This window comes from Lethenteron reissneri, chromosome 33 (genome assembly GCF_015708825.2).
Source record: "Lethenteron reissneri isolate LAM-NWPU_2019-01 chromosome 33, ASM1570882v1, whole genome shotgun sequence".
Lineage (NCBI taxonomy): Eukaryota > Metazoa > Chordata > Hyperoartia > Petromyzontiformes > Petromyzontidae > Lethenteron > Lethenteron reissneri.
In genome coordinates this window covers 15,917,295-15,945,210 of record NC_083811.1, presented here as the reverse complement: position 1 = coordinate 15,945,210, position 27,916 = coordinate 15,917,295, and the positions used below count along the sequence as shown (strand labels likewise).

General features: G+C 44.4%; 1 protein-coding gene across 1 annotated transcript in view; it reads left to right on the top strand.

The window, feature by feature from the left end:
* The window catches only part of UTP20 (UTP20 small subunit processome component), a 115,551-nt gene that overhangs the window by 79,987 nt on the left and 7,648 nt on the right, over positions 1 to 27,916 (top strand). The window contains exons 52-59 of the mRNA XM_061564720.1: positions 566 to 676; positions 1,618 to 1,697; positions 2,419 to 2,671; positions 10,802 to 10,933; positions 11,312 to 11,444; positions 15,528 to 15,703; positions 17,352 to 17,423; positions 23,537 to 23,690. Coding sequence (XP_061420704.1) covers positions 566 to 676; positions 1,618 to 1,697; positions 2,419 to 2,671; positions 10,802 to 10,933; positions 11,312 to 11,444; positions 15,528 to 15,703; positions 17,352 to 17,423; positions 23,537 to 23,690 — 1,111 coding nt within the window. The remainder of the gene's footprint in view (positions 1 to 565; positions 677 to 1,617; positions 1,698 to 2,418; positions 2,672 to 10,801; positions 10,934 to 11,311; positions 11,445 to 15,527; positions 15,704 to 17,351; positions 17,424 to 23,536; positions 23,691 to 27,916) is intronic.

Here is a 27,916-nt window from a genome sequence, read left to right as displayed (position 1 = left end):
TTTTCCCTGGCTTGCCAGGAGGAGGCGGTACAACAAATATGGACTCAACTTATTCTGTCTGTATGGGATAGTGTTTGCCCCCCTTGCACATGTGGGTTTTCTCCGGATGCTCTGGTTTCTTCCTACAAGTAAACACTCATCATTCATTGACTGATGACACCGTAATATATAGAGGACCGCAGAGCTTGGAGGAAATGGGTGCTGGCGGACCCTCTGTGACTGCGCTGCCTTTCCCACTCGTTTGTGGTTCCTCGGTCCTCTTGAGCCGTTCTCTCGCTTGGAGAGCGAGAAGATACTGCTGTGAGACACGCTAGAAGTCGAAATCATTGTTCTGGCTGCCTTCCCGCTTGTCTGATTTCCCGCACTACTGAATCATTATACCTTCTCTCTTTCTCTCCGAGAGTGAATTAAAACTGTGCAAGTCACACATTCTAAAGTATTTTTGGTTTTAAGACAATGGCACTAGTCGACACAGCAGTCAATCCTGCACGCAGTGCCCTGGAGGGGGTTGCCGTAATTGCAAGCGTTTTCGCGCGTTCCCCCCCGTGTTCTCTTTTGCACACAGGCCATTGTCCAGCGACGGCTCATGGTTCCGGAAATGCACGAAGTGATGACGAAAGTTGCCGAGCTGGCCATCACGGACCAGGCGGAGGCGGTGCGCGTACAGTGCCGGCAGGTGGGGCGCACAGTAATATAGGCACATTTGCAAATGTGTGATATTGTTAATGTGATTTGTAAATGTAATCCTTAACATTAATTGAGAGTTACATTTTAACGTAAATGTTTTAATTAAGGGACTGTGTATTTTCTTGGTATGGTCTGGAACTGTTTTTGCTATTGTTTTCCTGCCTTTCCGAAGCTTTCCGAATAGGTTATGCAATTTGAACTTATATATGGTTGTGTGATGTTATCTTCCTCGCCTGGTATGCAGGAGGGTCGGGGGTTCTATCCCGATGCCTGTATATTTGAAGTTTGCATGTTCTCCCCGTGGTCATGTGAATTTTTTCTCGGGGTCCTCCAGGTTTTCCCTCCGCATTTAGAAACATGCGTTTAGACTATTTAGATTATTTTGCTGCTATAAATGTCCAAATTATTTGTGGCCATGTTGCTTTTGAAACACAAGTTCATACCTCAGTGAGCTTTCCCTAGTAGGATGGGGATGGTTTAGTTGTATTTGTATGTGTTCTATCGTGTTTTGTACTGTTGTTGGAACATTCTTACCCCGTGCCCCTACTGGACCTCTGTGAAAAATAGCTTTATAGCTCATCGGATTCCTCCAGTATAAATAAATATTTTGATTACTGACAGAAACACGACCCCAGTGGGGTGGTTCCCTGCAAAGACGGCTACCATGCAGTGAACGCATTCCGCTCACGTAGTAGCGTTACCCATGCTTCGATAAAATTTTTTTATGGTTTGTGCAGGGTCACCTTTTGCTTGCAGTGGCATGTTTAATGGATATTTTTTTTAATTCATCTAGTGACGTTTTTTTTTTAACTGAATTAATTTGAAGCCAAAATATATATCTTGACATCCCGGGTGACTTGCGTAGAGAGGTTAAATTATTTGCGTTCAGCTCTTTAATGGTTTTGAATGTTTTTGTCACACGTCTTGTAGGTGTACCTGACATTCATAATGGATTACCCCTTGGGGAAGAAGCTTGGTGAACACCTGGAGTTCATCGTTTCACAGCTCACGTATGTTTTTGTTGTTCACCAATTTTTATGCAAAGTGGATGAGCCATCCCTTATGACGAGTTTTTTTATTTATTTCTGAAGACAATACACATTTCGTGGTAATGTGCAAAGTTGAAATGATTTTTTTTCAGATAGTGTTGTCCACACACAGTTATTTCAGTTAAGAACCAAAGGGTATGATCTGGCTTCTTTTAATGGCACTTCAGTGTGCAATACGAATCACTAGTTGAGTTGTTTCTTAGCACGGTTGGTAACGTATGGTGCGAAAGAAGTTTGACATACATGCAACATTATTTTAAATAGTACCAGAAAGGTACTTGCTTTGCACCTGAATTTAGACATATGTTTAAAGCGGCCCAATTCCACTTTCGTGTATACACTATAACATTTAATTTCTCAAAGGAAATTAACATTTGGTAGAAGCAGTGTATGATATAAAATTCAAAATTTCATTACACACATGAATAGTGTTTATTAAATCTTTTGTTATTTGTTTGTAAGAGTAATGGCCAGATTTGCATGATGACAAATTACCAAAGCACATCCCCGTTATTGGCGATGTTGCAATTAACAAAAATTCAGAATAATATAAAAAATTTCAGCGCACAACTTCGGGTACAAAACCTGAGTTTGTGTTGTATCGCCGTCTGCGTGTCTGCTGTGAGGGTTCGTGCAGAGTTCGACTGTGCCCTTTACGACTATTTTGTGCTCCCCGTTTCAGGTACGAGCACGAGTCGGGCCGCGACTCTGCCCTGGAGATGCTCGTCAGCATCTTCCAGAGCTTCCCGCAGGAACTGCTGCTTGAGTCGAGTAGTCTGTTCTTCTTGCCACTCGCCCTGATGCTGGTGAACGACGCCTCGGCACGCTGCCGCAAGATGGCGGCCTTGGCTGCCCGCACGCTGCTCGACAAGATCAGTGCAGAGAAGCGCGACTCACTCTTCTCTCTTGCCACCTCCTGGTTTCAAAGAAAGAAGGTTAGTATATGAGGTGTGACGACGCGTTGGTCTGTATTATTGCACTTGCCTTCCACAACTTAATCTAATTTCTGCCCTTGAGGCAGCTTGTGACGTGTTCCTTGCATCATTACTGCTATCCTGTTCAACTTTCTTTCACGACTCCTTTATACTTGCTTGACATGTAATTTTATTCAGCATTACACTTTGGTTCTTTCGGTAAAGTCGCGTAGAAAGAAAATAAATTAAATAATAGAGTACGACGTTTCGATTGCAACACAAGCAACCGTCATCAGGTAGAACTAAATTTGAGAGAGAGACAAAACATAGACACGGAGACACACAGACAGACACACAAGCAGAAAGACAACACAGCTTTCCTTTTTCCAACTTTTCAACAACAACAACAATTTCGATTTAAAGCTTTCGTGACTGCAGGGATTCATCTTCTTGGTTCTTTCAGTAAAGTCACGTAGAAGGGAAGTAATAAAATAATAAAAATAAAACATAATAAAATGATTCTCACGACGTTTCGGCCACAACGCAAGCAGCCGTCCTCAGGTGAAAACCAGGTCTTTCGAGGAGACAGCGTCTAAATGAAACAGCACACGAGCTTGGAGCATATATATAAGCTGGGTTGGGAGAGGGGGAAAGGGCGCTTCGACAAAATAATTTGCATATCAAGAGGACTTTAGCATATTTATGGGAAATGCAGGAATGTGATTAGTACTACATATGCCCGTGCATTATGCAGGATTAGCAGCATCAAAGGGAGGGGATATGGGAAATGCAGGTATGTGAATAGTACTAATTATGCCCGTGCATTCTACAGGATTAGCAGCATCAAAGGGAGGGGTAGCATTAATAAAGGGAAGGAGTGTTAATAGTATGCAGCTGCAGTAACTAAAACCAACACGTAAACAACTAAAGTATAAACTACATAGTATCATCAGTATACTAACTATACTCTACAATAAGCTGAGTTACTAACAGTAAGTAATACATTACAATTCTACGTCGTAAAAATTATATAATATGCTTCCATCTAAACTTTATTCTCTTACATTACACGAGTCTACATCGTACTATATACTGCCATAGACAAACCCAACGTTAAATTATATACTGTATTGCTATAAACCACCCTATACCTTATACATTGTAATATAACACTATGGATTATTCTACCCACCCTAATGTGTATCACACTGCTATATATTCACTATACAATTACGATACTATATATTACTTTGAACATTGTATTAAGCATATAAATGTTATACTATTTGTTATTATACACTGTACCATTGACCGTCGTGTCAATGGGTGAGTAGTGGAAGGAAACTTGCAGCGGAGCAAAGAATCCATTCCCTGCGGAGAATACAATGCCAGTGAGTGGAACGCGGTCTGAAAGTCACCGTAAACGTGAACACAATCAGTTAAGATCCTAAATGGTTTATTACGTCCTTGCAGTGATTGCTAAGCCAGAATCCATCTTCTCGGTTGAAATTGTCTCTGTGTTTGTATATGTGGATCGCCTCATGAACGAATCTCTCATGGTAGCCAGATGGCTTGCAGAGAACCTCTGTCTTGGAGAAGTCAATGTCATGTGAGCCCACTGAATTGTAACAGTGATCTGCCACGGCTGAGGTGTTTGTCCTACCGTGTTTCAAGTCTGCTTTATTTTCATGGATGCGGTCCGAGACATGTCGTTTGGTTTCTCCAATGTAACTGCTACCACAGAGGCAACTTAGTTTGTAGACGCCAGGGTACTGTACGTCTGGAACCACATCTTTTACAGACGGGACCAGATCACGGATTTTATGTACTGTGTTGAATCGGACCTGGATCTTGTGTTTAATCAGGATTTCGGAGATCTTTTTTGTGACCCCAGCAATGTAGGGTAAGGTGATGGTCTTGAAAGGCTCCTCAACAGGATCCTTCTTGATGGTTGGAGTGATGGCCTTGCGGATTGTGTTGTCGGATTAACCATTAGCAGTAGTCAGAGTAACCAAGCTCTTAAGGCTAATGGTTACTCCGACTACACAATCCGCAAGGCCATCACTCCAACCATCAAGAAGGATCCTGTTGAGGAGCCTTTCAAGACCATCACCTTACCCTACATTGCTGGGGTCACAAAAAAGATCTCCGAAATCCTGATTAAACACAAGATCCAGGTCCGATTCCACACAGTACATAAAGTCCGTAATCTGGTCCCGTCTATAATAGATGTGGTTCCAGACGTACAGTACCCTGGCGTCTACAAACTAAGTTTCCTCTGTGGTAGCAGTTACTTAGGAGAAACCAAACGACATGTCTCGGACCGCATCCGTGAACATAAAGCAGACCTGAAACACGGTAGGACAAACACCTCAGCCGTGGCAGATCACTGTTACAATTCAGTGGGCTCACATGACATTGACTTCTCCAAGACAGAGGTTCTCTGCAAGCCATCTGGCTACCATGAGAGATTCGTTCATGAGGCGATCCACATATACAAACACAGAGACAATTTCAACCGAGAAGATGGATTCTGGCTTAGCAATCACTGCAAGGACGTAATAAACCATTTAGGATCTTAACTGATTGTGTTCACGTTTACGGTGACTTTAAGACCGCGTTCCACTCACTGGCATTGTATTCTCCGCAGGGAATGGATTCTTTGCTCCGCTGCAAGTTTCCCCCCACGACTCACCCATTGACACGACGGTCAATGGTACAGTGTATAATAATAAATAGTATAACATTTATATGCTTAATACAATGTACAAAGTAATATATAGTATCGTAATTGTATAGTAAACATATAGCAGTGTGATACACATTAGGGTGGGTAGAATAATACATAGTGTTATATTAAAATGTATAAGGTGGTTTATAGCAATACAGTATATAATTTAATGTTGGGTTTGTTTATGGCAGTATATAGTACGGTGTAGACTCGTGTGATGTAAGAGAATAAAGTTTAGATGGAAGCATATTATATAATTTTTACGACGTAGAATTGTAATGTATCACTTACTGTTAGTAACTCAGCTTATTGTAGAGTATAGTTAGTATACTGATGATACTATGTAGTTTATACTTTAGTTGTTTACGTGTTGGTTTTAGTTACTGCAGCTGCATACTATTAACACTCCTTCCCTTCATTAATGCTACCCCTCCCTTTGATGCTGCTAATCCTGCAGAATGCACGGGCATAATTAGTACTATTCACATACCTGCATTTCCCATATCCCCTCCCTTTGATGCTGCTAATCCTGCATAATGCACGGGCATATGTAGTACTAATCACATTCCTGCATTTCCCATAAATATGCTAAATTCCTCTTGATATGCAAATTATTTTGTCGAAGCGCCCTTTCCCCCCCTCCCAACCCAGCTGATATATATGCTCCAAGCTCGTGTGCTGTTTCATTCAGACGCTGTCTCCCCGACAGACCTGGTTTTCACCTGAGGACGGCTGCTTGCGTTGTGGCCGAAACGTCGTGAGAATTATTTTGTTATGTTTTATTTTTATCATTTTATTACTTCCCTTCTATGTGACTTTATCGAAAGAACCAAGAAGAAGAACAACAACAACTTACATTTTCTAATCCAGCCATGAGGCAACAAGCATCTGAGAGCGTAGAAGTGCCCAGGACGAGAACGGGGTGGGAATGGGAAGGCATCGAGTGAGAGAAAAGAACCATTTGCGTGGGTCTGAAAGCATGAGGTCACAAAGGAAACGTTTCGAGGAGAAACGTGTAAGCACATAGGGGACCAGGCAGAGTTGCTTGGGGGTTAGGGTTCCAGTGGGGTGAGGGTGTTGTGGCTAACAGAGAAAAAGCCATCCCTTAGCGGAGTAGTAGATCCTTGGGATCAAGGAGGGGGGGAGGCCACAGTCAGTGAAGGGAGTGGGCTGAGGGTGATTGGGTGAAGTTCAGAGAGATGGGGAGAAGAGGAGGGGCTAGGCCAGACATGGGCAAACTACGGCCCGCGGGCCGTATACGGCCCGTTGGACTTTTTAATCCGGCCCGCCGAACTTGTCCAACCCGATTTGGTCATGACTCGAACCTAATTTCCCCATTGGATTGTATGTAAATACAATTTATCCGTTCCAGACTCCTACAAACTGTATATAAATATATATTTTTTAAGATTATTAAGCACAAAAATAGTTTATAACGCCATCGAATTCAGTGTAATAGTAAACTAAATGTAACAACATTGAATAACACTGAGATCACATTGAATAACAGAGAAAACTAACATTGCCACATGAAGGTTTAGAATCGTTCAACAAAATGATTGTTTCATCTGCTACATCAGTCGGTCGATTCTGAGAGAGAGAGAATATTCGTATGAGCAATTCATGTTTCTATTGAAAGTAAGTTAACAGTAATATTTGGGCACAGTTGTTTTTGGAAGCATTCACCGTAATATCATATCAACGTTTACTTCACCGCATCATCGTATGAATGATGCGAGAAGAGATTAACGGGTTCTTATGTTAGCGATTTACGTACTCGGCGCTTTCACTCTCAAAATTACGGCTTGAATGGGGGGGAGGGGTATGACTACACTCACAAAATTAATATCTTACTAGGAATTTTATATAACAAAAGTTATATACATAACTGTTACGCTTTGTGTAATTCAACAAAACAAACAACACTTAATTCCGAGTTCTCTTCAAATTTCACTGAGTCCGTTCTAGACCCCACAGTTTTTTAAAAGAGTTTTAAGCACAGAACACATAATTAAAGTTTAAAAAATCAATTATTTATACAAACTTTTCAATAATTTCCTTCTTCACTTCGATTTAAATTTTATTTAAAACCTTCTTCTCACCAACATTACCACTCATTACCACTTTCTCCGAAGGCAAGTTTATAAAAGAATGCATGGTACAGACAGCAGACATCTTGTGTCCGGAGATCAAAAGCAAATTTGAAAAAGTCAGCTTATCACACACTCGCCGTGTGGAACTGATTGATAAAAATATATAGCCAGTCAATTAAACAAAAAGTCTTGATTCCTTTGAATTATATTCACTAGCACTGGATGAAAGTACGGACGTAAAATACACTGCTCAGCTCCTCATTTTTATCCGAGGCATTGACAGTTTTGCGATAACAGAAGAGGTTTTGACCATAGAGTCCCTGAAAGGAACAACGCGGGGAGAGGACTTGTATAACCAGGTATCTGCTGTCATCGAAAGAATGACGCTACCTCGGAGTAAACTTGTCAATGTCACAATGGATGGATCGACAAATTTAACTGGAAAAAATGTTGGGCTGCTGAAAAGAATCCAAGATAAAGTGAAAGAGGAAAACCCTGTCCAGGATCTTATTTTCCTTCACTGCATCATCCAATAGGAATCCCTGTGTAAGTCTGTATTGCAGCTTAATCGTGTCGTGAATCCAGTCGTAAAACTTGTGACCTTTATACGAGCAAGGGGGCTTCAGCACCGTCAGTTTATTACCTTCCTGGAGGAAACTGATGCGGATCATCAGGACTTGCTGTACCACTCTCGTGTCCGCTGGTTAAGTTTGGGGAAAGTGTTACAACGAGTGTGGGAGCTGAAAGAAGATATCATCGCATTTTTGGAGTTGATGGGGAAATCTGACGAATTCCCTGAGCTAAGCGACAAGAGCTGGCTTAGTGACTTTGCGTTTGCTGTGGACATATTTTCACACATGAATGAGCTGAATGTGAAACTGCAGGGGAAATATCAGTTTGTTCACGACATGTACAAACATGTGAAAGCCTTCAAATCCAGCTCACTTTGTTCTCTGGACAAATTGTGAACAAATCTTTTGCTCATTTCCCCACACTTGCCATGCAGGAAGAGGCACCGCGAAACGCCAAAAAATACAGCAAATCACTTGAGGACCTGCACGGAGAATTCTGCCGTAGGTTCTCTGATTTCGAAAACATTGAACAGTCACTTCAGCTGGTGTCCTGTCCCCTGTCACAAGACCCTGAAACAGCACCACAGGAGCTGCAGTTGGAACTGATAGATCTTCAGTCTGACTCCATCTTAAAGGAGAAGTTCAACTCTGTTAAACTGAATGACTTTTATGCTTCACTTAACAGAGCCACGTTTCCAAACCTCCGGAGGACTGCACAGAAGATGCTGATTTTGTTTGGCTTGACTTATATGTGTGAGCAGACATTCAGCGTCATGAACGCCAACAAAGCCCGTCACAGATCAAAGTTAACGGATCAGCACCTCAGATCTATCCTGAGAATTGCCACAACCAAAATAACTCTAGACTTGGATGCACTGGCAAAAATGGGAGATCAACAACACTGTTCCCACTGAAACTGAAGGTGATGATGTGTTGCTGCAGCGAGGTTGAAGCCAAATCTCCGCAACACAGCCTGCGTGGCTGCTCTCACCTGTTAATGTAGATTATAAAGAAGTTCAAGTGAGGTAATTGGTTTGGCGCAGGGCTCAGATGTTTTCATGATGTTTGATCAGTCACGTTATAACATGTTTTTGTATTGTTCATGTTCGTGCAATTTGTTAAATTGCCTTGCAAATGAATGCTTTGCTACCTGTTAAAGGCCAAATCCTTTCATGTAATGATTTTTACATGTCATTTATATTAGTTCACACAAACACTCCATCCACCTGTTCCTGGTCTGGCCCGTCTGTCAAATTTTAGAACCCATTGTGGCCCGCGAGTCAAAAAGTTTGCCCACCCCTGGGCTAGGCCATGGATTGGTTGGACGGTGAGGATAAGGATCTTGTAGTTCAACATTCAGCTTGCTCTGTTATGGGACCTTTTTTGCCAGTCTCAAACTATGATTTTATTTTTTAGATTCTACGTGATAATTTTTTTTAAGGTTTGATCCTACTCATCCATACATTTCTGTTAATATACACTCCGATTTATTCCAAAAGGTAGTGGATTTTATCTTACTATCATCCATAAAATACATTTGTGATAACTTGCAAAAGTCAGAACATGAGGTTTGTACAATGTATTAATCTATAGTATGCGGACTCAATAAGTATTTATAAAAATAAGAATAGGTTTACCGTTTCTGGAAATTAAACGGGGAGGTGTTAAGATGTTCAAACACCAAATAGATATCTTTTTCAAGGAATAAAATCTGCATTAACCACACGTACTTGCAGTGAACATGCAAACAAACATGCTCTGATAATGTGTGTTGTCTTTGAAACTGATTGGCCTACACCAGAGACAGCCTTCTTTGTGGCCTAGTCTCACCAGTGTCAGACCAGAGAACGCCAAAGCTGAACAGTACAAAGACAATGCACTATCACAGCATTTATAGCTCGGGATGAGCAGCTATATCATGGAATACATTTTTTTATGCCAAGAATAGGTAGGAAAAATCTATTCTTGTTTTTTCATATTCAACTTGCTGTTGCTTATACATTTTGGAATTATTCAGTAAACGGGATTTTTTTCTGGTAGCTTCTGTCATGTTATTGTTTATCTATTTCCATGTGGCCAACCTTTTAAGCAGTCAGTCGATTTGTTTCATGTAGTTATGCATTCTGTATTCAGCGGTGGCTATGCACGCCTATGTTGGTGGATCGCTCAAACGTTGTGAAACTCCTTTCTCATGGAGATCGAAGTGGCCATACATATACCCTGGCTCGCTAGAAGAAGGAAATACAACAAATTGACTCATGACTATCTAGATTTGAAGCTTTCGTGACTGCAAGGATTCATACTCTTAGTTCTTTCGGTAAAGTCACGTAGGTAAAAAATGAAATTAAAATTAATAAAAATAAATAGTTTTATTTTTTATTAATTAAGTAGGTAAAAAATTAAATTAAAATTAATAAAAATAAATTGTTTTAAAAATAAATTGTTTTATTTTTATTAATTTTTATTTCATTTTTTACCTACGTGACTTTACCGAAAGAACTAAGAGTATCATGACTATCTGTTTCCATTTGTACAGGGATAGAGTGTTGCACCCTTGCATGCTTTATATTTCTCCAGGTGCTCCGGTTTCCTCCAACTGGTATAGATGCTGACAAATTGGCTTTAAAATCTTGAAATAAAAACACAATGCAGGACCATCCTGAAAAAGAGTCGTGCCACTCTGTGTGGCTCCTGCATAAATAAGTGTCCACTAGTGTATAGTGTTTAACGCGTTCACTCGTTCACGTCTACACAGGTGCCCATGCGGCAACTGGCAGCGCACGCATGTGGGCTGTTTGTGGAGGTGGAGGGCGCAGAGTTTGACCGTCGCCTGACATCGCTGCTGCCCTGCATAGCGCAAGACCTGCAGCCCAGCAATCACGAGAATGTAAGCATTTACTTTTCTTCCTGTGGGCACCTGAGAAAAAGGTGTGCTCTAACAAGTAATTGAAATCTGTAAACCCCACCTGGTCCTTTCTTCATCCCTTCCCTTCAGCTTTTGTCCCATTATGTCATGTAATTCACATGTGGTGCGTTTCTACTCCGTTCATTCGAACTGTCGACCTTTTCATTCGAACCATCGATTTTACAGTTTCCTTCGAACATCCCTACTCATTTCTGCAGTTTAATCGATTTAGAAAAGTGCCTGTGTAGATTTAATATCTCTTCAACATTTGCATTTTGTGGCCATGATACAATTGATATTTTGTCGTATATGTATTTGCTTGGATGGTATCAGTAGCAACTTCTGCGTGTTTTTGTTCAGGTGGAAAAGAAGACGCAGGAAAATGCTGCCGACCACCTGCTCTTTGCCCTTCTGACGCTTCTGTCCAAGATCCTAAAGGGTTGCCCTTTGGTCTTCTCGGCAACGCACAGGAAAAATATGAACACCATCTGGGGTAAGAGCGCTCGGTCCCAGTCCTCGTCGAACATGACTCTACGCCAGGGTTTGTGGCGAGAAGCGGCTTTGTTACTCATATAAAATTTACACTCACATGATTATTGTTATAAGGATCAATCTAAGCCACTGTGTCTTGGGTTAAATGATATTGTAACAGAAGTCAAAGTGTCGCGGAGATTGTGGCTGGGTTCAGGTAGTTGAAAGGCAGATGGCTTTATAGCATTGGTATGCTTGGTATAGCTATACATCTTTTTGGGGATTTTTATGAATTTAGCCCTACAATGCCATGGTGCATCTATTATCTTCTTGTATTTAAAACATACTGAACCAAAGTAAGTCGACATGCTTCTGTTTATGACATGTGATACCATCACCACCAGTTTCCCTTCAGTCGGGATAATACAATTATTCTCGCTTTAACATTTACTGATTATGTCTTAGTGTGTTTATGTCAGGTCTCCAAATTCAAATCTCACCGCAGGATACAGTTCTTATAATTAAGATTATTATGCATGAACTTAGGAAGGCACCACTCAGACTCTTCTGTGTTAAGCAACTTTAATTCTAAACAAAAACATAGACTCTAACTCTTATGCTTGGAATCTGAATACAGTACTCCTGGAGATGTTCTCCTCATTGATCCGTACATTTAACCCTCAGTGATTACGTTGTCAAACTGGGTAATCAGAACAATCGATTAATTCCTCGGAGTAACGCGAGCATATACGGCGATAGGAAAAAGTCCTTAAACATGTATGCGACGATATACGAACGGCAATAAAGAAACATCCCGAAGGCAAAGTATGCGTCAATGAATTCATCGGTAAGATTATGTATTTAACGACTTGTCTTTAAACAATGGTGTGCGGCAGTATGTCTGCTTAAGCAGATGCTTATCAATTGGCTAAGGCTTCATTAAATTCGCTGGCAAGATTCTGTGATCAAAAGAAACATTTTACACAATATTCTCCCTGCGAGTGTATAGGTTCGTAACGTAGGTTTCTAAACGTTTCGTTTTCATCGATGAATTCACAGTTAATATTTTATGCAATTAAAAATGAAAGAAACGACTAAAATACTTCAAAGTGACCGTATCCACGTAACTCATTGGTCAGCGATTTTCTTCGTTATCACTAATAGTTGACGCACCCTTATCATTAGTCTTCTTATTATCAGTCCGGGTATGTGTTTCATGTGTGTGTGGGGATTTGTCTCCTTGATCCTTATTATTAGTCCGGGTATGTTTATGTGTATGTGTGGTTTGGTTCCCTGGATCAATTTCTTTGCATCAAACAGACGCCGGGCGATGCGTGGTAGCGTGTGAATGTGGGCGTGTCAAACGAACAGCTTCGTTGCTCCCTCTCGCTCGGGGCGTGTCTGCTGTTAGCTGTCGGCTCCCTCCACTGCTGGATGAGCTGGTTGCACGCGCTCTTTCTCGCTCGGGGCGTATCTGCTGGCAGCTGCCGGCTCCCTCCACTGCTGGATGAGCTGCGTCGGCACGATGCTTGTCCTTGAAGATGCTCGATCGCTCTTGCCGCTCGTCCGCTGGCAAGCTGACACCTGTGCTCGTTGGCGCTGGCGACACTGCTGCGCGCTCTCTCCGGCTCCGTGCTCTCTGGCGGTGCTCGGTTGTGCATGCAACTGGTTCTCTGCTATGCTGGCTTGGTCGATGCATGGCGCTTTCCGCCCTTTCTCGAGGTTGATTGCTTGATGTTGCTCGTCAGTTCAACTCGAGCTGCAGCTGCCCGTGGGAGCTGGCACTCAGTGTAGAATGACTTTCGATCGATACTTCTTCTGTCAGCGCTGAACTCGCACTGGGTGACACATCGCTACTCAGCAAGCCTCGCCATCCTTGGTTGATTGCAGAGCCCTTCTGTGTTGTGTAGTCTTCTGTAGCTGGTGGTGATCTTCTCTAGCTGGCTGGAATAGCAGTAGCATCAATGTGTGGGTCTGGTCTTTGGTTATATCTGAAATTCTCTCCCCTCGGCTCGCCTTCTCACAAAGGACCGGAACTTCCTTTGATTTCGCTCTCAGCCTGCTGGGGGACGTGTGTGTGTACGTGTTCTGATTTTATTGAGGTAATATAAGTTTCATCAAAGCCTGGTTCCTGTCGCCTTCCGCAGCCATCCCGCCATAAATGGAAGCAGCTGGTTATGTGTGGTTGACTTATTTCGCCTTTTATTCTTCTGGATGACCCTCGGTCCAATATTTCATAATTATTAGTGGCTTTATGCTTATTCAAGATTTGTGATTTATCATGGTTATTACCACGTATATTCCTATGGTTTTGTTACCCTTTGTTGTCTGTCTGTATCCAGGGATTGTGCTGTTTTACTCGAGTTATATTTTAATGTCCTGAGGTTAGATGTAACTAAGTTTTCACTTAAGCTTTCTTGACTGCTGGTATTCATATTCCTTGGTTTTTGGTAAGATCACGTAGATAGCAAGATACAACAAGAGACAATATGTGAGGTGAATGGGAGTAAAATAAGGTACAGTGGAACCTCGGTATACGACCGCTTTGGAATATGTCGAATTTGGTATACGTCGTCTTGGGATACGACGTATTGCTTGGGATACGACGCGTTTGCTAGAACTTGTGTGGGTCGGGATGAGTCACCAGCGTACAGTACCCGCGTATGTCCCCGTTCACGACTGAAACAAAGCGAGAGGGGTGGGTGGCGTGGGGGGCTGCCCCCATGGAGGGTGGAGCCTTGGGTCGAGGCGCGCGCGACGTGCGGGGTTGAGGCACGCCACGTGACAAGCGCAGCTGGCAGCAGCGCGGTCACGTGGCTTCTGTAGGTATTTTAGTGATTAGTGTCGAAATTATTTTATACAACCCCATTAATGTATAATATGCCATATAAAATATAATTTCTTTTCCTCTGGACCGGATTATTTCCGTTCCCTTTATTTCTTATGGGAAAAATTCGTTTGGTATACGTAGTTTTTGGTATTAGTCCTACCATCTGGAACGAATTAACGACGTATACCGAGGTTCCACTGTAATTAATAAATCAAGGCCACCAATGTGACTGCAGTCTGGTTTTTCATCTGGGTGAGTGTGTTGGCAGACTACGATATCGACTTAATCTTTGTTTTGAACTTTTAACCGTTGTATTAAAATAACCTAAATAAAACTTGCCCGTTTGGTTTTCGCTGCCTGGTTTATGGCTTATCTCCGCGATTGGTTATTTAAAAAATATTGGCAGAAGTATTCTTAATAAAAATGTTTTGGAAAAAGGCCTATATATACAACAGGGGGCAGCCCTGCAATGTCTTTATTACACCACTGATTGCAGGAGGGCTTCTATGAGTGAGCTCTAGAGTGCCTCTCGAGAGTACTTTGGCCTACTCTTCCACACAAAAGTAAAGTTAAGAAATATTAATGTCATGTTTTAAAGTGTAGCAGCAAAGTATGATGCATTTATTGTCAGAATATTTATCTGATTTTTAAACATAAGCAGCCATATAAAATTCAATAAACTCTGTCATAAATTGTGGCGTACATTATCAATAATAATTCAGACAACACTGACATGTTTACAATAATAATATCTAGTTTTATATATCAGATTCATGCAATTGCATCTCGAAATCTGAGGAACCACAGGTGAGCGAGAAGGTAGCCAGGCAATGAGTCGGTGCCAACAGTTGCCCAAGCTCTGCAGACCTCTATACAGAAGATGTTTTCAGTCAATTGATGAGTGTTCATACATGTCGGAGAAAATGGGTTCACCCAGAGAAAAAACCCTTGCAGAAGGCACACATGATGTCAGTCTGCAATTTTGCGGTATCACCTTCTCGCAAGCCAGGTTTTTATGGCACCTGGACGCCCAGAGCGGGAAAGGGAATTTCCCCAACATTTGTGCAATCTTTCCGTATATGTGAGGGTTGAGCACACACTCAGATAAGTACAGTGCAGCCCAAGTATGTCGTTGGTGAACAAGCAAAAATCCATGATCCCAGGTGCAGTTATGAAAAAAGTGTAAGCCACCCAACAGAATGTTTGTCATTAATAAAAAGTAAGGCACGGTAAACTGTGTTTTTTGTTATGTGTGTGGCGTTTGTGGACCTGCAGCAAGCGTGCAGGCTCACCTGCAGCAGCCGCACTCCTGGGTTCGCCTGGCCGCGTGCCAGCTCTTTGGACTGCTCTTTGCTACATGGAATCCCGAAGAACTCGTCGCACAAGCTAAACAACTGGAGATGGCATCGGCCTCCAAAAAGGACTACATTGTTCATGATTTGAACACCAAGGTATAACCCTGCTTTCTTATAAGTTGCAAATAATCGGCTCGTCTTCATGGGGTGGAGTTTTGTTATTCCTGATGTTTTTTTTTTGAAACCATATTTGCAATAAATGTCGGTTTCCATTTTCTAAAATCTGTGACAAATAATTTATTTGCAGCAAAATCTGTAAAATTTGGATGCAACCTTTACACTCTCCAAGATGGCTCAGGACTCAGCTGGCAGGACAACAAGTGATTTATGGAAGCTATCTGTGCAGAGCTCTGGGTGTTATCCCATGTGTGTGCGCAGTGTGAGTTGTGGCCGGGTATTCCAGCTGCTTCCCATTGTAGAGACCCACGCCGCCTGGAGTCTTGTAACTCTCTGAGGTTTTTCTGGGAAAGTATCGGACACTAAAACTATTGTAGATGTGCGGCACAGCAACAATATTGCTCGAAGCATTAAAGTCCTTTGGTCACTTGAACACTCGGCATCGATCAGACCAACACTACCATTGGTAAGTGCAGGGCTGAAGAACGTCAGTAGCCTGTGATGCACTCCTACATTCCTCTGATGACCAAAGGCATTCTGACTGCGAGAGTGAAGCCTTTTTTGGAAACTCCCTGGATGGAAGCCTTTTGCTGGAGGACTTTATTAGGCTTACCTTTGTGGCAGTGCTTAGCTTGTGGAGTGTAGCTGTCTGGTAGGGCCTACCCCAATCTTATGCGCCTACCCTTTGGGTGTGATGCCTGCATTGTTCTGTGCTGGTAACCTTGCTTGTCATACTGAATCACAATACTCTTTGGTTCTTTCGGTAAAGTCACGTAGGTAGAAAAATGAAATAAAAGTAATATATCACGACGTTTCGATCGCAACACAAGCGATCGTCATCGTGCGAAACAGAATCCAGCAGTAGAACTGCTGAACTAGGAAGAACACAGCGAGAGAGCTGCTATAACAAGGGGTTATATATGTTTAAGGGGGTTGTAGTCCAAGGGCAAGCTTGCGGGGTCCGAGCTGGAATGGAGTCTCATCCCCGCATGCAAGTACATCAGTTGTGTTAATGTGGCAGATTAGGGGGAGAGATTAGCATGTCAAAGTAAATGAGCTTCCGTCGCTGCACATGCACACGGCAGTAGTGTTAATGGGAGATTGGCACTGTTAATGGGAGAGATTAGAGAGAGATTGGGGTTATTAACATAATCCAAAAAAACAATTGCTTGCTTTAGATACTTAGGCCATGTTTTCCAGGCTGTCTGATTTGTATTTTAATCTGCATGAATGAGATAAAGACTTTGAAGTTATGGACACAAGTGCATTACCATAGCACACTGATGTCACTGTGATTTCAGGCCTACATTTGAATGAGACCATGTTTCTGTTGTGGTGTTTTGCACTTTACTGCAACTAAAGTATTTTTTGTATTTATGAAGCATCAAACTTTCATTGTACATGCTGGGATGCACAGCCAGCGAGGTGAATATGCATGAGAACATGCGTCTTACCTGTTGAGCAATTGCCCACTCTGGAAGCCAATCTAAGGATTTGTCTCTGATACGATTGGGAGGGAGTCATGCCCATTTCACCAGTGTCCACCAGTGCCGCCTTGAAGATGACGTTTCATATTAATGTGGTTCCTGGTCATGATTCTCAGCTCGTGCGCCGTGTCTGTTCACAGGTGAAGGAGCTTGTCAAAGCATTTTGCTTCCAACTCCAGTCCAAGTTCCTGAGTCCAGACCTTGGAGAGCAGGTAACTGGCAGTTTTTGCACTGTACCATTCTCTGACATCACCTAAGTACCGAAATCCCGTTCAAAATCATTCATGTAATAATCCCACATGGACAGAAGCAATAGAAGGTTTGTTGCATAACACTATATATGTTGCAAAATATACAGCTCTTGGTCAATATTTTGCTGATTGAGGGCCTTCCTTACATATTCTCGGTTGTGGGGGTTGTTTGACCATACTTCACCGTGCTAGTGAGTGCTCGTTTGTTCATGCGGGGTGCTCAGGAACTCTTCAGATCTCACTTGCTAAGATGTTAACAATGGCCGGCAATCAAACTGGGGTCAACAGGGTCATAGCGCAGTGTGCTAATCATTGAGCCACCACTCCTACCCACTATAAGGTAGAACAAACTCTTTTGAGTTAATAGCAAGTCAGCAAAATTAACTATTTCCTTGATCAGACCAATCAGCAAAGCAATAAATAATATTTCAGTTTAACACGTAGGCTTTCGCAACCAATATTCATAATAGAGTTTTTTTTGGGGTTAGATCGCGTAAATATAAATGTGTTGTTAACCCACCACTATCTAATACAGCCAATTAGTAAGGTTTGTCATGTAAACAAAACGTGCCAATTCGTTACTAGTTCAACCCACTGGTGTGTTGGAGAGTAAATTCACAACATTTACAATTGAGTACGACGTTTCCCTGGTAATTACATCCAGCTTCATCCGGCAATTTTTCCAGAATTGTGAAGATATCTACCTGCTTCAGGTCTTAAACAGAGCTAGATGATGTGATCACTTTAACCCATCTTTTCAACATTAACATTATCCATTGTTACATGATTACAATTAATCCCCCTTCTCTGCTCTCAGCACCTTTATTATGAATTAATATTTCATACCTTTTATTTGGTACTGTACGTTTTCTCACATGAAGCTGAATTGCGCAGTCAGATGGGTTAATATGGGGCTGAAGGGATTTAATGTTCTGAACCGAAAGTCACAATACAACAAACACTTGAAGTTTAGCAATGAATACGTCCCCAAACACTTTCACTTTAAATGTTCCTTCCTGTACTCCAAATGTCCGTCACTTCCCACTCCCTTGCCTTTTACCTGTCTGCTCATCAGCCTGCTTTGTAAGAATGTATGCACTCCCAGAAAGCTGTGCAGCCGACAGATTTTGTAATAAACTTGTGTTTTTGATATGTAGAGACAGTTTTACAAAGGAGACATGTTGTCTGCTTATCTATTTTGCTTTCTAAGAGGCTGATCTGTTTTGACACAGTCCCAAGTAAGATGCAGCGTATTAATGTCCTAGACTTAGGAACGACTTCCATTCCTGAGGCCCATTCGTAAGTCGTGAACAATTCGTAAGTCGGAACACAATAATGTCCTGTATTTAAAATGTCCATGCGGGGCCAGTGTTATACGGTATGTTGAGGTTCATCAAAAAGTGAAGCACTGTTAAACTCATAAATAATATATATATTGTACATTTGCATATAATACTGGAATAAAGATTGTATTTAGTAAATAAAACAAAATAAAGTAACATAAAAGACGTATTTTCACTTACCTTGAGTCCCGATGCTGGCTTGCTTGTCGAAAGGGGAGCAATGAGTCACAACTATTGCAGACACAACAACCGCCATTCGCCACTAAGTGGCGGTGACGTCACCACGACGCTTGTGCCAGGCTATGTGCACGTTGAGACCACGTGAAGTGTCGAACGCCCGTTGGCAGGAAGTCACGGGGCAGCAGACCCAGGTGCCACGAGTCGACTGACTGAGATGAGTGGCTGATGCACCACCTGTGCCCCTTGCTGTGCCAACTAGCTGTGCTTTAGCCACCCGGGGTTCCGCTCATTGTTGTGAGCGTCGCTCTTCCCCCCTCTTTTGTCGTTGGAGGGCGACTGCCTCCAACTGCCCGGTAGCGTCCTTCACGAGCCTCCTCCACAGAGGCTGATCTTGACACCGCTGGTACCAGTCATCAGCAAATCCACTCAGCTCCACATTCTCCTGTACCATATCACTCCATCTCTTCTCTAGCCCGTGCCGCGCCCGTTTAGCCCCCTCGATCCGGCCGAACAAAAGCTGTTTAGGCATACGGTGTCTGGGTATGCGGGCTACATGACCTAGCCAACGCAGCCTTTCCTGCCTGAGGATCTCACCGATGGGACTTTGTCAAGATCTTTGAAGGATATGTGAGCTCCTCACACAATCCAGCCAAGTTAAACCCAGGATGGATCATAGGCAGGCCAGCCGAAATGTTTCTAACCGGCGAAGATGTTCCATTAGGGGGGTCCACATTTTTCAAGCGTAGAGAAAGGAGGGAATGACTGTGGCCGAGAAGACCTGAAGCTTTGTGCGAAGTGACAGACCAAGTAGCTTGCACACAGCGTTACGCAACCGATGAAAAGATAATGGCGCTCGACCGATTCGCATTGAGACCTCTGTTGTCAAAGCAGAGCCGGTCATAAGCACACTGCCCAGGTATGGGAAACTCTCCACTCTCTCCACAACTGCCCTATCACCAATTGGGAGTTGTGGGGGTGGAGTGTCCGATGGTACAATATACCCAGACAGGTGCTTAGTTTTGGTGGGGCTAATGGTAAGTCCCCACCTCTTAGTGGCAAGCTCCAGATTCAGCAGCAGCGCCTACAACTTCTCCTCTGAGTGAGCAGCAATTACCAGATCATCGGCATATGTAACATGGTTGAGCAATAGGGAGCCATCCCTTGACCGCACCCGGGCATCAATCAGCTTCCGATGGTATTGGTACCAGATGGAAATTCCTCAGGTACAGCTATTGAAGGCTTCACAACCTATGTGGTCGAAATATACGTTAAATAATGTGGGAGCCAGAGGACATCCCTGTCGCACCCCAAGGTGTACAGGGAATGGCTCCGACTCCCGGCCACGTAGTTTTACCCGGGCCCGCTCACCACCCCAAGGTGTACAGGGAATGGCTCCGACTCCCGGCCACGTAGTTTTACCCGGGCCCGCTCACCATCATGACTGAAGGTCCGTAATGATCGTGAGCAGAGGGTCAGGGACTCTGAAAGGACGAAGAACAACCCAGAGCCCAGGCCTACTGATGGTATCATAGGCCTTGACCAGGTCAATAAAGCAGAGATGGAGGTCTTGTTGGAATTCCCTATACCTCTGCTGTAGCAGACGGACAGAAAATATGGCATCTGTGTAGGACCGCCCTTTCCTGAAACCACATTTGGGGCTCTGCAAGCCTCTCCTCAGCGTGCTTGGCAAGGCGATGTTAAATAATCCTTGCCAGGACCTTTCCCGGCACACTGAGAAGTGAGATTCCCCTGTAGTTGTTACATTCTGTGTGCAGTCCCCCTTCTTAAAGAGGGGGACCACCAGGGCATCCTTCCAATCCTGCAGAACCCGTCCAGTGGTCTAGACTGTTGTTATGATATCATGCAGGGCGGTCTGTGCACAAACGCCACCCTCCCTCAGCATTTTGCTTGGGAGATCATCTCTATCCGGTGTCTTTCCTGGTCTCAGGCTCTGGATCACTTTCAGTACTTCCTCAACAGATGGCACCTCAGCCAGACACTCACAGGGGGTGACTTCTTCCAATATTTGAGGCACCGCAGCCTCAGCTGGGTCATCCCCACTTTTTTCCACGATGTTTTCCACGCTGAGGGATTTCCCCTCCCCCAGGACCTCACAGAAATGGTCAGCAAATCTGCAATCCTGTTCCTGGGGGTCAGAGATTGGATCACCGTTTTTTCCCCTAATGATGGTAATAGGTGTGGCGCTGCAGGTTACTTTTTTGATGGAATTAAAGAGCGATTTGTAATCGTGGGCCATTGAGGCAGACTCCATCTCCTCAGCAACCCGTGTACCACCAACCATCCTTGCAGTGCCTCACGGCTCTCCGAACCTCTGAGCGAAGGCTGCGGTAAGTCTCCTCATTCTCTGACATGGGATGCTGTAGACGATGAGAGGTGGGCCTGTCGCTTTTTCTCAGCCAGCCTGAACACCTCCTCTGTCAGCCAGGGTCTCTGAGGAGGTTTGGATCATGTACCCAAAGCAGTCATTGCAGCTGCATGCGCCACAGTCCTAAACCTCGCCCATTTCCCCTCGACGTCAGGAGGAGTGGAGTACGATGCCAACCCCAGCCGCAAGCGATGATGAAATTCTCACTTGCAACTTTCATTAGCTAGCTGAGACAATGCCACGATGGGTTTGAATGGGGTCCTGGGTGTACACCTACCACCGGAGTGGAAGAATGGCAGGCGCATCTTACAGATGGCAAGTCGATGGTCAGTGGGCAGATCAGCTCCACGGTAGGTCCTGGTGTCAAGGACATGGGCACGCATCCGCTGTTCCGTCACTATGTAGTCCAACAGATGTTCTTGTTCGGACCCGGCATGCATCCATGATGTTGTTTGGATGCACTGATGCCGGAACTGCATGTTGGTAGTTACAAGCCCATGGGCTGCACAAAAATCTAGCAGCCTCCTTCTGTTGTTATTGAGCTGATCTGGCCCATGTCCTTCCAATCACTCCAGACCAGGTGCTAGCATCAGGACCAACTCGGGCATTGAAGTCACCCAACAAGATGACTCTACCCCGAGGGACCACTTTAGCCAGCACCTGTGACAGGAGGTCATAGAAGGCATCTGACTCATCGGCCTTGCCTGCATCCCTCCACGGATGTTCGTCTTTGGTGGGAGCATAAGTAACCATGACTACCACTCCTCGCCTCTGGTTGATGGGAAGACGAGCCCAAAGTAGCCTGGGGCTTACAGCTTCCCACACCTCACCGCCACGCTCCCACGCCCCCTTCATTCTTTTGTTCAGAAGAAGGGCCACTCCCTGTTGTTTGGCAGTCTCCTGCCCCGAGTAGAGGACTGTCCACCCCTCATGGTGGCAGGAGCCAGAGCCGGTCCACCGGACCTCCTGAATACCACAGAGATCCAGGCGGTACTGGTCCAGCTCCCGACAGAGGAGTGGCAGCCTCTCCTCTGCAGTGAGCATTCTAACATTCCACGTGGCCATCCGAAGTGGCTTTTTGTTGTTTCTGGAGGAGCCCCGAGGGTAAGGATTCAGTCTCCTGGCTCCGCCAAATGAGGTTTGGCCAGGGGATGTCATAGACACCTGTCCCTACAGGGCCTCCGGCACAAGCTTAAAGTTTTAAATTGTGGTTTAGTGGTAATTAATTGAAGGTGGAGGGGTTACAAGCCCCTCGCACCCGTCCAGAGGCCCCATTTGCTGCTGTGGTGGTTACAAATGCCATGACGGGAATGGCCAATCTAAATTGGCCCTCCCCCCACAGCACTGCTCACCACAGCATTGCCATCTGGCACCAACGAGGAGGTAGGGGGTTTTTGCCGCACCGTTGTTTCTGGAGTAGTCACAAGGGTAAGGATTCAGTCTCCTGGCTCCGCACATACACAGACAGACGCACACACAACAACGATCCCCCGTGTAGCCTTAACAGACTGTTGGGGAAAGTTCTATTAGCATGCACCTATGAAGGCTGGCATGGCACACGAGGGGGTGGGTGGCTACCACCATGCCTTTGATTCCCCAGTGGCGAGTCACCGGTGTTGGCCGTGAGCGGTAATTAAACTCGGGTCGCCAGGTTCATAGCGAAGCAAGCTAACCATTGCATTACCGCTCCCCACAAACACACACGGGGGTACGCACGCACAAACATATACACGCACACGTGCACGTACACACGTGCACACTCAACCTTCATACACATTCTCCCAGTGCGAAGCTGACTCATTACATCTCATGGAGAATCGCTGCACTGAACACAATAGTTCCGTGGTTAAGTTTGCGAGTTCGTGTTTTAAGTCAATGTTAAAAAATATATATTTCATGGAAGCTGATTCGTAAGTTGGGTGTTTGTAAGTTGGTGACTGTCTGTATTAGTCTTGATGACTACCAAGCCACTGTTATCAAGAAGCTCCTGCTTCTAACATCAGCCGGTGTACCTTGACATTGTCACCAAGTAGTCATTCCAAACATTCATATATGTATTTAATAAAGAATAAAAGCTCTGATTGTTGTGATAGTATTGCATTTTGATTAAAAATAAAAGTGTAGTAGAATGTGGATCTTTTACCTGAAGTTAATTTTTTTAATAGGTGGTGAAGAATCTGATCTTCCTCTCGCGAGTGATGTACCTGCTGCATGCCGACTTGACGCTACCCACGGCGGTCGGGACAGACGTACGGACAGACATGGACATGGATGGGGAAGAGGACGGAGCAGAGGAAGGAGATGGAGGAAAAGAAGCGGGTAAGCATAATTTAAACAAGTTTTATAAATGCAAGTATTGCTTGGGTTATTGTTTGAACTTTTGGGAGGCACGTGTATCCCCGGTTTTGCATTATAGCAGTGGTTACTCCGATATGACAACGAATTGACAGACCCAACACCAATACAAAAAGGTGTACGACAGGGCTGCCCACTTTCACCCAGTCTTTTCAACATCTACTCGGAGCAGATTTTTGATCGAACACTAGCAGATAAAAACATTGGTATTAAAGTCAATGGACAATACATCAACAACATCAGGTATGCCGACGACACTGCACTGCTGGCCGATTCAGAACAAGACCTACAACAAATCTTGGACGAGGTTGCCACAGAGAGTCAAATATGGGGCTTACGAATTAATAAAAAGAAAACAAAGCTTATGAAGGTCAGCCGAACTACAAGCGAAATAACAATCAAGCTGGGCAGCGAAAAATTGGAACAAGTACACCGATTTAAATACCTTGGTGTAATCATTGACGATCAGTTGAACCATGAAGTCGAAATCAAGAGCAGAATTGAACAAGCAAGGCAAGCATTTATTAAATGGAAAACACTCCTTGCAGACCGCAACTTGAGTACATCACTGAAACTGCGCACACTGAAATGCTACATCTGGTCAATTTTGCTGTACGGAGTAGAGACGTGGACACTGACAACAACAGCAACAAAAAGGCTCGAAGCTTTCGAAATGTGGCTGTATCGAAGAATGCTGAAAATCCCATGGACAGCCAAAACCACCAATACACAAGTTCTGCAAGATATGGGCACTGACAGGCAACTGCTGAAGACCATCATTAGCAGGAAGTGTTACTACCTAGGCCACATTGCCCGAAACGACCACAAATACCAGCTATTAAAGCAAATCCTGGAAGGAAAAATCGAAGGGAAAAAACGACCAGGACGGCCAAAAACGACATGGCTCAGTAATATCAAAACATGGCTACAATTAACAACAGCACAAACTCTACACGCCGTGCTAGACCGGGACCAATATCATCGTGAAGTCGCACACGCCGTTAGGCAGCACTAAAGAAGAAGAAGTGGTTACTGGGGCGCCACAGTGATGAGATGGCAACGACTTTGCCTGGTATGCAGCAGGTCGTGGGTTCAATCCCAACCCTGACGTTAGTACCTTTGGAGTTTGCATATCTCTCCCCGTGGTCGTGTGGATATTTCTCCGGGTCCTCTGCTTTTTCTCTCCACATTTAGAAACATGTATTTACAGTATTTGGCTGCAATACATTTCCACTTCGTTGAGCTATCATTTGTGATCGCCAGGTCACTTCTGAAAAATTGCTATATAGCTCAGTGGTAAAATAAAAAAAAGTTTTTAGTTTACGCATAATCCTATACAAAATGCAATATTGTGTGGCACATACTGAGAGAGCCCGGGAGACTGCCTGGAGATGGTCATTCAATGCTTGGTTCTGGGTAAGTGAGGCCAAGGCAGACCCAGAATGGCTTGGATTGATGATGTTGCTTTGGACAGGGCTCGGCGTGGGACAAATCGCAGGGACTGCAGAAGTCAGTGCCCTGTGGCGTAGGAGAGTCCAACTTGTGGCCAGCCCTTGGATCTAGGAAGACAAAATGGTGGCTCTGTAGAGCAAACGACTCGCATATGCGAGGTGTTCAGCAGATGCAAATACAGAAATAGATTAAATCTGCCTCTGGTTTTTCCTATGTGCCATAAGGTTAATTAGTGGAATTGGGTAGAGCAGGACCCGCCAGAGAGAAAGCGCCTTAAGAAGCAATGAGATTCAACGCCTACATTTAAATTCAACAAATCTCGGTTGTGGGTCAACGCAGTTCTTCATCCTGCTAAAGGCAACAAATTGGGTTCCACTCTTTGGGAAGCCAGCGGGTGGTGGAGGCGACTCGTCTCCACCATTGGGATGGATAATTTAAACCATTCAAGCACCCACCCTGCACTTGAGAGGAAACCTACTTTCCTATGACCAGCTAGTTGTGCCTCAGGCTTGTTCCATCTGGGCCTGCCCTCTAGCTTCTACCGTAGGTGCACACCAGGCTCAACATCCCTGGTGAGTCGCTACAGTCAGCAGCTGCCAACACACCAGGCTCAACATCCCTGGTGAGTCGCTACAGTCAGCAGCTGACAACACACCAGGGTCAACATCCCTGGTGAGTCGCTACAGTCAGCAGCTGACAACACACCAGGCTCAACATCCCTGGTGAGTCGCTACAGTCAGCAGCTGACAACACACCAGGCTCAACATCCCTGTGGAGTCGGTACAGTCAGCAGCTGCCAATGCCGAACCCCGGGCGGCGGTTCACTAACCCGGAAAACTCAGCTTGTCTGAGCCTGGATATGTGGAACCCCTGGTGGAGGAAATTCCACCAAAAGGGTCTTTGGACCTTCCACTGCAACCAGGACCATCTCCAGTCGTCTTGACTACGTCTTGCCACTCGGTACAGATGGGTCTGGTCGAGAGAGTGAGGTTGATGCTGCGCAAATCACCCTCACTTAAATCCAAGTTCTCTGCACAAGTCATGGCATTTTTTTACCATCGTCATTATCCAAGGCCTGTGGCGATGGGTGAGTGACGAAGCAGCAGGCACAGATATGCTGGAAGCTGTAGCTGCAAACCTGCATGCAGGCGGCTCAGGATATTGGTCGTTCCCTCATTGGACTAAAGCAGCAGTGAAGTCCGGCAGCACCCTGAGTGACTGAGCAGCCCTATTCAGGATCACACTGCTCACCTCCATAGTGAGGAAAGGGTTAGAACAGGTACCCTAAACATTGCCTGCTTCAAAACATCCTGGCCAGCCTACCGCAGCTGGTGGGATCCCATACCTGCGGTCGAAAAACAAATAAAATAAAAAAGACCAAAGTGATACCACTCACTGTTGGCACCTGGAATGTGCGCACTTTGATGGACACATCCGGATCAAAAAGACCTGAGAGACGCACTGCCCTCGTGGGCAGAGAGCTAGCCAGATATAATGTGGATGTTGCTGCCCTTAGTCAGACCCGACTTGCCAATACTGGACAGGTGACTGAAGTGGGTGCAGGCTACACATTCTTCTGGAGCGGACGAGGCCAGGAGGAGAGACGTGATGCTGATTTGTTTTTGCAGTAAAAAACCACCTGGTCAACAAATTGGCAAGCCTACCCAAGGGTATAAACGACTGTTTAATGACCCTAAAGCTCCACCTAATGGGAAAAAAGGCCGCCATCATCCGTGCCTATGCCCCTACCATGAACAACTCTGACGAGATCAAAACCAAGTTTTATAATCACCTGGAAGTCATTATTGCTGCCACAGCCAGCTCTGACAAACTCCTGATACTTGGTGACTTCAATTCCAGAGTTGCAAGTGACCATCAATGATGGACTGGAGTCATAGGTGCACATGGCATTGGAAAATGTAACAGCAACAGCCTTCTGCTGCTGAAAACATGCTCTGAATTTGACCTCATCACCAACATGATTTTCCAACTACCAAAGCACAAGAAAACTTAATGGATGCATCCTCGTTCACACCACTGGCACTTGATTGACTACGTCATCATGAGGAGGAGCGACCGGCACGATTTCAGGGTGACCAAGGCAATGTGTGGTGCTGAATGTTGGACTGACCATCGTCTTATCTCCAAACTTAACATCCGTATTAAGCCTCCCAGACACCCACAAGGAAAAGACGTCAAGCGTCTTATCATCCAACAGGAACACACCAGACTGGCCTTTGTTGAGGCTCTAGGCCAGCGGTCGGGAACCTATGGCTCGCGAGCCATATATGGCTCTTCCAGTGACGGCATATGGCTCCCAGACAATTTTGAGTTGAAAAAAAAAATCCGTTTGGAACTGATTTTAAAATACTTGTGATATTGCTTAATAATAGTGTGTCATTTTAAAGTAAACAGAAATTAGTTTTGAAGATAAATTTCACGGGTCACGCCTGCATGAAGCTCAACCTCACCACGTATGAACCAGACTACAAGGCCATCAGCAAAACCATGCAGCACCAGAAGTCGCATTAAAAGTAAGACATATTTAATTTATTATACGTTAAAAATACTATATGGCTCTCAATGAAATATATTTAGAAATATTTGGCTTTTATGGCTCTCCCAGGCAAAAAGGTTCCCGACCCCTGCTCTAGACCATCACCTGGAGTCTCTAAGCTTCGAGCATGTAGACGCTGAGGCAGACTGGACTGCTCTTAAGACCGTGCTGCATTCTACAG